The 14,466-nt window shown below is 33.6% G+C and overlaps 1 protein-coding gene across 1 annotated transcript; it reads left to right on the forward strand.

The window, feature by feature from the left end:
* Positions 1 to 9,101: 9,101 nt before the first annotated feature.
* Positions 9,102 to 14,005, forward strand: LOC123558394 (serine-rich adhesin for platelets-like). The gene is made up of 3 exons (XM_053544591.1): positions 9,102 to 9,269; positions 11,221 to 11,287; positions 12,225 to 14,005. The coding sequence occupies exons 1-3, from the start codon at positions 9,102 to 9,104 to the stop codon at positions 14,003 to 14,005; spliced, it is 2,016 nt and encodes a 671-aa protein (XP_053400566.1).
* Positions 14,006 to 14,466: the final 461 nt, after the last annotated feature.

Raw genomic sequence — 14,466 nt, forward strand, 5'->3', positions numbered from 1 at the left:
ACACAAAAGAATGTATGTAAAACTCAAAATGCTAGAATAGAAATACATTAAGGATAACATGGTGTAATAGCTATATTTCATATCTTGGAACTGGATGATAATATTTAAATGAAATTTGGTCACTTTAAAGACATTCAAAATTAAAAACTTTTCACCGAGAGATTTATCAGGGGACATAACTCATGAACAACCAAAATTATCAGGGGAGGTAATCTAAATGAAATTTTTGAGAACTTCTGTCACTATATAACTTGTCAATATGGACCTTATTTCTATCGTTTGACATTTTTAAAGCTTAAATTATCAAGTTGTATGTACGCTTTTGGTGAAATTGAGGCCTATTACACCATGTTATCCTTAAAAGCGAAATTAAAGAACCATACAAGCGGTTGACGAACAGCATAAAGTTTCTATTTATGAAAGGATAAAAGATGAACGTCTTGTCTACATTTTGACAAGCTATTTTATACATTTTTTGCTTCGCACTGGTGAATGGATATAGCTGTAAGTCATGTTGGTTGCCATACAGTTTTTACAAATCTACGCTGGTGCTGATTTACAGGATGTTGTTCACTATAAACCTCTTGTCCTACCGGGCATGATGTACTGGAATTTTGACAAGGTGGTGAATTATTTATACAGACTTAACAGACCGTTGTAAAATAAGCTACGGTGAAGGGGTACTCACATCAGTTTATTGAGCATGTTTAGTACTCTGGAAAAATAACGTCTCTTTTTGGTGGTTCTGACTGCTTTGCATGGGTCCACAACTATCTGCGTTTTATGATAAGATTTATATTACGTGTGTTGAAATTAGTTTAGCCAGGCATGTGTATTTCTAAACGCGCTCACTTCTGTTTTAAATATCGCGGTAGTTTTCGGTTTTAAGATATTGTCAACAGACAGTATCAAGTGCATCAGCAAAATAAGATTAACCCTTACCCTGCTATATTTCTATAATGGACTGGTCCATCTTTCAATTTGGACAGTACCATTTATTATTCAAAGGGGTTTTCACTGAAAATTTACTGACTGAATAGCGAACAGTATAGACCATGATCAGAATGCACTGATGTGCAGGCTGATCTTGGTCTGCACTGGTCGCAAAGGCAGAATCATCTGCCACCAGCAGGCTAAGGGTTAAAGTAAAACGCCCCGTTCACACAATGCACTTATGTTTCGTTTGATACATTGACCATAAAACTAGTACTGTGGAAATGGAAATGAAATTAACAATTTAAAAAGTGCTAAAAGTCTGTGTTTTGGAGTAAATGTCATTGTTACAACAGCAACACAAAATATTTATGCAATAACATGTAAAGTATATTTTGATTGAACATGAGGACAAATAGTAACCTTATCTGAAAGCTATTGTCCAGTCTGTCTAGATAAGGCCTAAACTCCAATAGCTTTACCCTTAAAAACGAAACAGATACATGAAAAATACAGAAACATGATACGTCCATTGTGGCACAGATTTTGTCTCTCAGATGTAGCATTTAGAATGTCAAAATCTTTGGATACGACATAGGTTAACAGTCAGCATCAGACACCTCAACAGAATCAAAGGCAGATGCCGACACAGAATCAGCCACAAACATTTAACAAATCTTCTTACAGAACTGCTAGGTTTTTGCTAATATCATTAACGTTACCTGACTTCTGAAATTTCGCATACGTTTAGTCAAATACACTTGGTAACATTTTTTAACTTATCACTTGGTTTTCTGTTGATATCTGGCCAATGGAAATTTGACACAAACGTCAATGATGTATTCGTTTATTATATAAATAATACATGTTTACAATAATAGCCAAATGCAAATTCATTAAACCGTATCAGTCCCAAAAATGAGGTAATTCTAAACTCATAAGTAACATAATCAGTAAATCACCGGTGACTTCAGTACATTATAAGTCAATGCTGTATTTCATACTGTAATATATCCATTTTTTAGCTCTGTTTAGTTGAAATGTTACATACGGCAATAACTTTTGGTATTAAATTCTAAATTAGGTGTGTGACGTCACTAATGATACGTACCACGTACCGTCAAAAAGTATATTATCGTCGATGATTTTACATTTTACGCAATTTGACCAGCAAATTGTGTATAATCTTATAATTCAAATGAATGTGCAACAGAATGATTATAATCTTTGCAACAAGAACTATGTATTTATCTTTCTTCAAAAAAACAACATTGCACTTCATAAGCAGATCAATGTATTTCCTGTACAACTAGTCCAGATAATTGATACAAGTCTGACAAGTAAAATTTTTATGCAGAGCGAACTGACTTTATTGTGCATAACACAGAGTGCATCGCGAGTTATACTTGTGCTGTGAGTGTTATAAATCTTTTATGCTAATGTGACCATGAAAGGCTTAAAAACGTCGAATCCTTCATGAAAGTTACCCAAAACTTGATATTTTTTTCTTTGTTTACAAACCACACGCTAAACCTCGTTCTAAAACCGACGCGCCAGCATCCTCACGAATAAGGACGGAAATGAACGGATATCTACTATGCCATATATTTTCACATTTTCACACAATAACGGAAACATTTCGACAATCAAAGGCCCATAGCTTGACAATAAAGTAAAGAAGTCATCCTTGTACATGTAGAGGGAAATTTCCTACCGAAGTCTTCTGGCATACATGACGATGTTACAGACCTACAAGGCCACCATTCAATTTCATTCAATTGAAAATACATAAAGTTTAACCATGCATTAACAATGCTTGACACTCTTGTTTTACTCAAATAAAGTAGTAATCCGATTTCGTAGCCAACTTTGTTCTGTTATACTTTTGAAATAATAAAAATCTTATGCAATTTTGAACTTCTTATTCCTTTATGTAAACCTTTCATTTAAGTTACGGCTTAATTTTTCTGTCATTTACAATATCATTTATGATTGTCACATTTTAATACCTTCTCCTACCAGATGAAGAATCCTAAAGCGTATCCAATATACTCGCTGGTTTCTACCGGCGACTAATGACCAACTATCTGCGTGCGGAATAGCATTCAATGTCGGCAGTAGGGACATTTCTATTTTCCACGAGTATAGCAGATAGCAGGACTTACAGTATAGCAAACCAACACCAACTAACACGCATTTTGCGACTTTTGACTGTATGTCTCACACGGCTCAGTGATTTTACATCCGATTGTTATTGTTGTTTTGTTTTATTTCGTCAAATTATCATTAAGTATTGCTTTAATATTCATTGATCTGAAGTGTGGACTACGAGTTATACCATATTGAAACTGTCATAAAGAAATCTTTATATACGTACCTAGTCATCCAAAAAATATGCCAACATGAAACACAGATGTAGAAACGTCTTTATCATGTGTTGTCTTGCTCCAAAATATAAATATAAGCCGTAATTCTTCGCAAAACAGTAAGATGAAATGTAAAATGAAAATGTTTAAAATATCTCATGTTCTCCTTTAGTCTTACAGACGTGCCTTGACACTTCCCGTGAACTGTACAACCTAATATTTTGGATAACGTGGTTTGAATGTTGACTTTCCTTTTCAGAACGGCATTTTTGCACGAGTATGTGTCTCCTTCAATGCTATTTCATATATCTCGAACTCATTTATATATTTATCCACTACTTACGGCTATCTCGATGACATTTTTAAGTCCCATCGCGAAAACATGTGAAGAAAATGTCATTTTAAGTCGAATTTCGGTTATCTCGAAGTAAAATGCTCGATCCCTTTGAAATCGAGATACCGAGTTTCAATTACATTTCTATAGCAAAAACATTTTGCATACCTTTCTTGCGGTAAATTATCATGAATGAAAATACACATCATTTTAAGGAAAATCTAAGTTCCCTATAATATAAATTCTGGGTAATTTTAGCAGTAAAAACTGTAACAGTTGCTTTTTACCGGGTCCGGTGGGTTCGGTGCCAGGGAATGACCTGGATAGGGATGTAGGTGACGACAGTCTGAAAACAAAATAAAGAAATAAGATTGGAATGATGCAAATTATTTTCCTTCCAATAATTCGAGGGGTTAGAGTCAGAAGGTTCTAAGCACATATAAATAAAGGAGGCATGTACTACCTTTTGGCATTAACCCCTCGCTTTTCTCTATGATGTGGCCTGAAAATTGTTTTAAGTATTGTTTATGACGCTTTTTTATATTTCCATTAAATTACAGTTATTTCAATTATATACAAGAGGCTTTCACATGTTTTACTTTAGTTACTGGCTTCTCGTTTCAATGAATTGAGTCCGAGTACGTCTGGATATTTGCACATAGTGGTATACACGTAGGAAGCTGCTCGATAGAAGGTTGAATACATCTGCAAATATCGTGAAAATCCCTTTCCCTATCAATACAAACTAAACATGCTAAATGTAGGGTCATTAAAATAGAATTGAAAACCCACTTTTTCACCATAGTGTCATTTCTGTATTAATATTTGGAGTAGTTTCTTCATACAACATTGTTTTTTTTTTCTTTTAATTTATTTTATAACGATGCGCAGTGTGGAAAAAATACCAATATATATTTCCAGAAAAACTTGAATTGAGCTTAGGTGCTTGCGTTAAATTAATCAAATAACATGTATAAAGTATTCATACAATTTCCTGATATAGCTATACAATTGCGAACGTTTAGAACGTAAAAACTGATTAAATAATAATTATTGAATTAAATAAAATTCAATTTACAATGCATACGAAAACTGTATTATGCCATGTCGATAATAACTTCTTTGTCATTTGCCTTTTCACCTTAATCCACTATTGCATAATTTATGACTTTCTGAAAGAGACGTGCAATTATTGCATTTTGGTAAGCGTGAATGCCTTGAAAGTAACGTCCGCTTTAATGATATATGTTTACAAGAGATCATTCTAAATACAGGGCAATTATTATATTAGCTATAATAGCATTCTGTATAATCCCACACGTGTGATTATTAAATTCTGTAACTTAGAATTGATCCCGTCACGCCTTAGCCACAGCGCATAGAAATTAAAAGTCCGATCAATTTAGAATCAAGACTATCTAAATTGAAAAGTTTTTAACATAACGTTAATATGTTCTTCAAAGAATCACACATTTTTGGTGACGGACTTGTATTAATATTATAATACTATAGTATCAGGAAAGAAGAAATAGTATCAAAAAATATTTGTCTTAAATTGACGTTCAGTTTTCACAGCAATATGTTATACTTGCATTCAAATAAATAGAGGATATGTGTTTGTTTTGAGCGAATATGTGAAAATGTGAACATTTTCTCACTTCGAGGTGAGATATATTCCATATTCACGAAAAACAAACAAATTTTCTTTTTATTTTATGCTTAATTACGTTCAGATGTGCATTTTGCAACAATTTTTAATCTCAGCGCGGGAAACAGTCGCGCGTAAACAGACATGACGTCAGACGTGTTGTGACGTTATAAAGACGCACACAACATAAAATTCCATTTTATTTTATTTTTTGCTGCATAACGTTATGAAATTCTCATTAAATAAAATGATTTGAATCGAGAAATATACTATAAAGAACAAAGTGCGACTACAATTTTCATCCTGATTTAAGCAAATAATTTAAAATTCATATACAATGTATGAGGGGGCGGAGCTATATCTCTCACAGTGTGAAAATATACTAGATTTCATATTTTCACAGTGTTAGTGATGAGATATGAAAATATTTAACTGATAGAATACAGTATTTCATTAGTTAGCATAACATAATTGAAAAGATTTCGTCTTAGAAAGAAATGAAATACTATTTTAAGAACAGTGTGACGGATAAATGACTGTCTATAATAACTAGAACAAACGTCCAACAGCAACATCCAAATAACGCAGTCACCGAAACGACACTTAACAGTGGAAACATTTTAAATTGTTAGGCTCAGATAAAGATATTTCTACAATTTTTAATGTTTACTAACGTGTGTCTTGTATATCTGGAATCTATGCATTGTCTATTGGTATATACATGTAGTAGTACATGATCAAGATGCCGTTTCTTAAAAAATGGTCGGTGATAGGAAGGTTTTACAACGTTCTTCGAGTTTAAGGACACATATGTAATGTCCCCATTGAAGATATGGTTACTTTTTTATACAGCAGTGTGAAAAAACAACTGAAATTGTGTACTCTGACGCGGTACATTTAACTAAAGCACATTCAGGAACTCCGAAGTTTCCCGCATTTATTTCTTAGTGAATTTTTACAAATAATTTTTATAGATAATAACACAAAATAAAAATATTTGCTCAAATTCTATCTCAACAAACTTGACAATATTAAAGAACACGAACCTCGAGCTATCGGTGTGATTGACTTCGGTAATAATTGACAAAACCTGTCCCTTCAAATTCAGCCTGATTTACTTTTAGGCTGAACACCACTAAATCCAGCTGTTCTTTATTTCATATAAAATTCCCTCACTTCATAACGGTTTTTCGACATTTTCCAGCATATCAGATTTTCAGAGACTTATATTCCCATAAAGAACTAGATCGCTAGAACAAAAAGAAAAGGGGGTATTAACTTTTATATAAGAAAACTACAGTTCGTTAAATACAACCCGCTGAGTTTACTACTTTTCGCTTCTTTCAATTTCTCTTTTCATGACATTAAATTCTTACGCCGCCATTTTTAACTAGCATGCGATAGGAACATGCCGATTTCAATAGAATGCAAAGTGATACATACTGAAACGCGGTAGGGTAAAAGTAAGCACGTTGCTGCCGAGAAAATGCACTAGGAAAGGAAAAAAGATTAGTACTATTTATATTTGGACTACTTGTGATAGACCTGCGGAGGCTTACATTCTATTTGGTAGTGATCAGCCTATAAGAGAAAATTTTTGTTTGATTTTTCCATGAATTTGCATTCATTTACAAGGTACACCTATTTTACAATGATTCTACTTAGTTTTGGTGCAAAATATTGAAAAAATATAGAGAAATGACAATTCATTACAAGTCACCCCCATCCCCAAAAATATGCAAAATTTAGCCCTGTGCAGGCAATATTTCAATTTACTTTAGCTTATTTGTGGAATTTACATTAAACATCCATTCAATCGTTACGATGTTTGTCATTTTCATTCAGAAACATGCTATTTTCAATATTATTTAGACAACTGAAGTGCTAAAATGCGAGAATAGACATTTACTAGGTCTTAAAACGAAGCAAAATAGTGCCACCTGGTCGAAAATTCGATCTAAATTCCAAAAACACAAGAAATTTAAACGTTTTCAGCCATTTGTTACCATTTTACATCATAAAGAATAGATTAATGGCATTTCCATTCATTATCGAAGGGTTTTAGAAAATACCATGTATTGCCCCTTATAGGCTGAACACCACTAAATCCAGCTGTTCTTTATTCCATATAAAATTCCCTCACTTTATAACGGTTTTTCGACATTTTCCAGCATATCAGATTTTCAGAGACTTATATTCCCATAAAGAACTAGATCGCTACTTTAGAAAAACAAAAAGAAAAGGGGGTGTTAACTTTTATATAAGAAAACTACAGTTCGTTAAATACAACCCGCTGAATTTACTACTTTTCGCTTCTTTCAATTTCTCTTTTCGTGACATTAAATTCTTACGCCGCCATTTTTAACTGGCATGCGATAGGAACATGCCGATTTCAACAGAATGCATAGTGATACATACTGAAACGCGGTAGGGTAAAAGTAAGCACGTTGCTGCCGAGAAAATGCACTAGGAAAGGAAAAAAGATTAGTACTATTTATATTTGGACTACTTGTGATAGACCTGCGGAGGCTTACATTCTATTTGGTAGTGATCAGCCTTTAGAAAGATTTGATTTGACATTAAACTGGAAATAAATTGAAATACAGCGAAAGTAAACCGTCATAATCTTTCGCACTAGGCATGATTCGGTGACAAGAACGTTTCTGTCTACCGTAAAGATTACGTTCCGTAGTTGTCTTACTTTGAGCGTAACTATCAAAAAAAATGTTTTACATTCATTCGCGCAAAATGTTACTTCGTGGTACATTACCGCGACATGGGTGAGACATGTATAATTGTGTTGCTACATCGCAAATGGTTATCTTGCCCTTATTGTTTTAAGTAATTGTCGTGTCAATGACAAAGCAAACCATTATTTTCACTATTGCAAAATCGACATTACTGACGTATGAATTGCTGATTTCATCTGTTACAACTGAGACAATGAAAGCAAATATCATACAATACTGATTCTATTTGAATATTGTTATAAATAAATGATCATTTCATTTTATATTTGTATAATACGTATTTGACTTGTTTATATTGTTTTTATTCACTTTAAATGCTAGTTATTTGCTACCATTAAAGTGCCATAAAAGTACTATTTATGGTGTCACTAATAAGTCTAAAATAAACAGCGGATAATGGCACCAAAGACACTTCATATTGTTAATATGTAATATATGTGTACTAAGGAAATGAAAAGAGAAATTTAAAAGGAACATATCAATCAAACATTTACTATCAAATATGCTTACTTACATTTTTTTCATAAAAAAATCAAATTCGAACATTCGCATTTGCATTCCATAATTGGTGGATACATACAAATGATTATTGGAGACCAGTGGTAATATGTTTCAGTGCCTCAGTGCGTCAAATGAACGCTTTGAATCAGCAAGAAATGTAATGCAGCATTAAATATTTAAGCAATCGCTGCTGAGAACGTTAACGATATAACAATTATATTCGTCTGTTTGAAATATGTTTTTAAGATATGACACTAACTTTTAAGAATGAAATCATGGATATTTCAAGGGATTTTTAACAAACAAAAGAATATTGCAAAATATATCTGGATAACACTGAAAATACCCGATCCATATATTTTCATATATGAGAAGTTTATTTGCAAATTGTAAAATTGATGTAATATTGTGATATGTATTTCTTACGCATATCTTCTTGTAAGTGCCTTTTTCTTCTGTATTATTTTCTGATGTGTTATCCGCTGTACATTTTAGCAGTAGAAAATCGGATACGTTTCTTGGTATCACAGTGGAATACATGTGGGAACTCGGGCAATGTGTTTCTGACAATGCCTGCCCTCTCGATAACTGACTGTATCTTTGAGTGTGCAATGCGTCCACGTTGTAAAGCTGTAAATTTTAAAGGTCGTATATTGTGTGAACTACTACTGAGTGACAACAATACAGATCAGGGACACTGTGATTTTGTAAGAAAATCTGACATGGTGATAAGTAATGTAAGTACAGTTAAAATAATGTTCATTGGTATATTCTTAAAGGTCTACACTCACGTCTCGTAACCGGTTTTATATACAGCCGAAATAGGTAAAGCTTTAGATCATCATCCCTATCGAAATTGTATATAAATATGTTGTCATTTAATAATTTCTGTCAAGAAGTCGGAAGTAAGATGCGTGGAAGTTGGAAATCAGAAGTCGAAAGTCAGGAAGTTGGAAGTCAGAAGTGTGGAAGTTAGAAGTCAGAACTGCGGAAGTTAGTAGTAGAAAGTAGAAAGCCAAGAAGTTAGAAGTGAGAAGTGCAAAAGTTAGAAGTCAGAAGTGGGAAGTACGGAAATCAATTGTCCCTCTAGGGCTTCCATAGTAATGAATGGCCAAATTATCATCTTTGCTGCAGGTTAAATTCATGGAATCAGTTTAAATAATATGAAAGCAAATCATTCATCCAATGTTTGCCGCTGTGTACGTTTCTGTCATTTTGTTACAAGTCTTTCAAAGGTTATCAGAATAGCAAATGTATTGTGCTACAATCGCACCGGAGTATCATCCAGTAGACATGTCTACGTATATTTGGTTACGTTCTGTATGTTTGACGATCGTCCTTGTTTTTCTCGTTTTTGTGTTGTCCGTATGGTTTTCATGTAAAAGTTAGACAAAGTTGAGTTGCTTCGGCCATTACCAGGCATAACCATATTGCACTGCATATTCTATGTGAAAGTCCTATCTGTTGAAATGGCGGATATTATGTTTCTTTATTGTTTAATCGACAATACTAACGTATGCATTGTGACTTTCATCTTTTAAACTATGTCCATAACATGTTTTAGCTAATGTCTGTTCTACGTAAACTATTGATCAAGCCCATACTAATATTATCTAATTGTGATTGTTTCGACCTGAAGTTATACAGTAGTATACCTAGATACATATCACTTCGATCTGTAAACATTTCACAATTTGTTCGAAAACGCTTAATGATAGAGCGCTACGTATTTGGTTACCATACAGTTGATCGTAGTGAACATAGAAAAATAGTGCCAAGATATTTGATATTGATAGCGGGCAATTACTGCGTCTTTCATTTGTACAACCATTTGCTTGTTCCGTACATATGTAAACATAAATGAGCAAAACTAATTTTAATTAATTTGACTTTTTATCAAAGTTTTTAATGAAAATCAATGTATGAATTGATTAAAAGATGAGTATTGACCATACCACATTACGCTACACGGAAATATTTGTAACCGACTCAGCAGTTCAATTTATAGCGTGAAACAAATAAATTGTTATTTTTTTAAAGATATATTAGATCTAATTCATATTTGAAAACATGAATGATTACTTCATAGTATTTATATAAACATTAACTTAACAGTTAGTATCTAAAATAGACGAATTTATTGAATGAGGAAGTTCGGATATTTTTAACTTCATCATGAGTCATTTTATTTTTTTATAAGAAAATTATGGTAAAAAAACATGTTGAAAGGGTGGATTTTATTTATTAAAAGAAATAGATTAATAAACGATTGTTATTAGTAAAGTAAAAAACAACTGTTTGTCTTACATATTTCCACAAAAGGTCAATAACTAAAAATACAGCAATTTTTGGCATATATACATATTTCTTCATCTATTAATGCGTATAATCATATGATCATGGCGCTTTAGTGGTTACACTTGCGTCAAATGAACCTTTCCAGCAGCCGTTATCTGTAACAAAAACTGTAAACTAGCTTTATACATGTGTATCTAAGCAATCTCTGCTTACATTCAAGGTAGATAACTTCTAAACAATGATAGCGGTAGCAAATATCCATTTGCTTAAAAGATTCGTTTTAGGTTGACACGTTCTGTTATGGAGTATATTCGAAAGGATCTAATTGTCAATTCCGATATATATTATATTTAAAAAAATCTAATTTGTAACATGTATGACAATTTTCAGATACCGTGCGGAGGCTGCAGTGATGACCAGAAATGCGATTTACCAAGTGGGCAGTGTGTTTTCGCAGGTAACAACGAACAATAAAATGAAGATTACCCTTTACGATGAAAGCGTTTTTACACAATTTGCTCAAAATAGAAATCTAAAAGTCTTCGAAAAGAATTCGTAGGTGTTTCTTTAACGTGTTGTATAATAGCCGACATCCCTGTATCATTTATTACCTTTTTTACTAAAAATCTGAAATTATAATATCACGTGTTTCATACTTGTAACAATTTTAGAGCGAATTCATTTTCCACTCAAATTTTAATTAAGACAAGCATAAAGATATAAACATTTCATTTCTTGGCCGTAAGCTTGATGATTATAATTATATCACCGGTATATATTATTGATACGAGTATTACTGTGGGTATAACACTTGAGAAGAACCAAAAGCTTAATACTATCATATTCATAAGTTTGAACAAAGCTACCCTTGTTTTGTTATATCCATGATAAATCTTTTGATGTTCACAGCGTCATTGTATGTTGACATGCAGAAAGATTATACAAGGGAAAACTTTACGTCCTATCGAATTCATTTCTTTCAGAATGCATCCGTCCTGATATCGTGAATGGTAAATTGCTTGGTAATAAATACACAATAGGGGCAACGCTTCGGATTAGATGCAACACTGTTTTCAAAGCAGTAAACGATGCAAGAAGAACAGTGTGTCTTCAGAACGGAACGTGGAGTCATGAACTAGCGTGTTTTGATGGTAAGAAACCATACCATCAAAGTCAATATTGGAAAAGTCAGCCTGAAAACAGACAAATTTTAATTCGCTACAAGCCCTTTAATAAAATTATCGAAATAGACGCTGATGTATCAACACGCACAATTAAGATGACTTTTGAAATAACAAAGACATTTAATTTTTTGAATTATTAGTCTTTTATTAATAATATAGAAAAAGAACTGATACATTTTTGCATTTTGTTCTTTTGTTTTACTGGATCAGCAACCAACGTTACGGAATCAGTAACAGATACCTTGACAGGATCAACAACTGATTCCACGAAAGAGTCAACTGCGGATTCTGTGAAAGAATCAACAACAACTTCAGTGACAGAATCAATGACAAATAGCATAGTAGGATCTACAGCAGATTCTACTGCAGATTCAACACCTGATACCGTGGCAGAATCAACAACAAGTTCCATGAGCGAATCAATGACAAATACCATAATAAGATCAACAACAGATTCCGTGACAGAGTCAGTAGCAGAGCCTGTGTCAGAATCAACAACAAAGTATGTGACAGAATCAACGACAAATACCATAACAGGTTCAACTATTAATTACATGACAGAGTCATCAACAGATTCCGCAGGAGCATCAACAACAGATTCTGTGACAGTTTCAACAACTGAATACACAGTAGCATCAACAACAGGCTCTGGGACAGAGTCAACAACGGATTTCGCAGTAGTATCAACAACAGATTCTATGACAGAGTCACAAACGGATTTCACAGGAGCATCAACAACATATTCTGTGACAGAATCAACAACGCATACCACAGTAGAAACAACAACCGATTCTGTGACAGGATCAACAACAGATTCGGCAGTAGCATCAACAACAGATTCTGTGACAGAGTCAACAACGGATTTCACAGTAGAAACAACAACAGATTATGTGACAGAATCAGCAACAGATTCCGCACAAGCATCAACAACAGATTCTGTGACAGAGTCAACAACGGATTTCACAGTAGAAACAACAACAGATTCTGTGACAGAATCAGCAACAGATTCCGCACAAGCATCAACAACAGATTCTGTGACAAAGTCAACGGATTTCGCAGTAGCATCAACAACAGGTTCTGTGACAGAGTCATCAACGGATTTTGCAATAATATCAACAGCAGAATCGGCAGTAGCATCAAGAACAGATTCTGTTATAGAGTCAACAACGCATTTCACAGTAGAAACAATAACAGATTCTGTGACAGAGTCAAAAACAGATTCCGCACAAGCATCAACAACCGATTCTGTGACAGAATCAACAACGGATTTCACAGTAGAAACAACAACAGATAATGTGACAGAGTCAACAACGGATTTCGCAGGAGCATCATCAACAGATTCTGTGACACAGTCAACATCGGATTCCACAGTAGCATTAACAACAGATTCTGTGACAGAGTCTACAACGGATTCCACAGTAGCATCAACAGCAGATTCCGTGACAGAGTCAACAACGGATTCCACAGTAGCATCAACAACAAATTATGTGACAGAGTCAACAACGGATTCCACAGTAGCATCAACAACAGATTTTTTGACACTTTCGACAACGGATTCCACAGTAGCATCAACAACATATTTTTTGAGACAGTCAACACCGGATTCCACAGTAGCATTAACAACAGATTCTGTGACACAGTCAACAACGGATTTCACAGTAGCATCAACAACAGATTCTGTGACACAGTCAACAAAAGATTTCGCAGTAGCATCAACAGCAGATTTGGTGACACAGTTAGCAACGGAATCTACAATGACAGCATCTACAACTGCTTATGTGGTAGATTCAAAGATAAGTACAATAACAGAATCATCAATAAATTCCGTGACAGAAACACCAAAAGGCTCTGTGACAGACACACTAAACGATCAAGCCGAACTTAAAACTAACTGTTATTCCGTGAGTGTACAAGCAACTGATGAATGGTGCATGACTAATTGTAACTTTGTTCCTCCTTACTGTCCAGCTGGCTTTTGTGAATGTAACTGAATCAAAATTTAGGTATCAACATTGATTAATCTTTTTTTTTAAAAAAAAGTTTCAAATGAATCCGTTGTTTTATTTGATACAAGAAAAATGACTGGTCGAAAGAGAGCATAATTCTAAAGTTAATACTTCGGCAAACTACACAGCTGCTGATGTCGCTGTTGAATGTTTATAAAGATGGCTACACTATAAAAATTACTGTTAAAATGTAAGTAAATTTAACGTAAGAACTGCACAGTGGTAAAATTGTGACATGACAAGGAATTGGGTAAATGTTTTTAAAATTATTTTGGTAATCAAACTTTAAAAGTGTTTCATTTTAATTAAAATGAATGTGTTATTTTCTGAGTTTTATGAATGATATAGTATTTGCGAAAGAATGTTCAAATTTAACTTAAAGCACTTGGCACTGTATTTGATTTGCACGTGACTTCACACATGTTATGCATACTTAATACATAAAG

This window comes from Mercenaria mercenaria, chromosome 5 (assembly GCF_021730395.1).
Source record: "Mercenaria mercenaria strain notata chromosome 5, MADL_Memer_1, whole genome shotgun sequence".
Taxonomy (NCBI): Eukaryota; Metazoa; Mollusca; class Bivalvia; order Venerida; family Veneridae; genus Mercenaria; species Mercenaria mercenaria.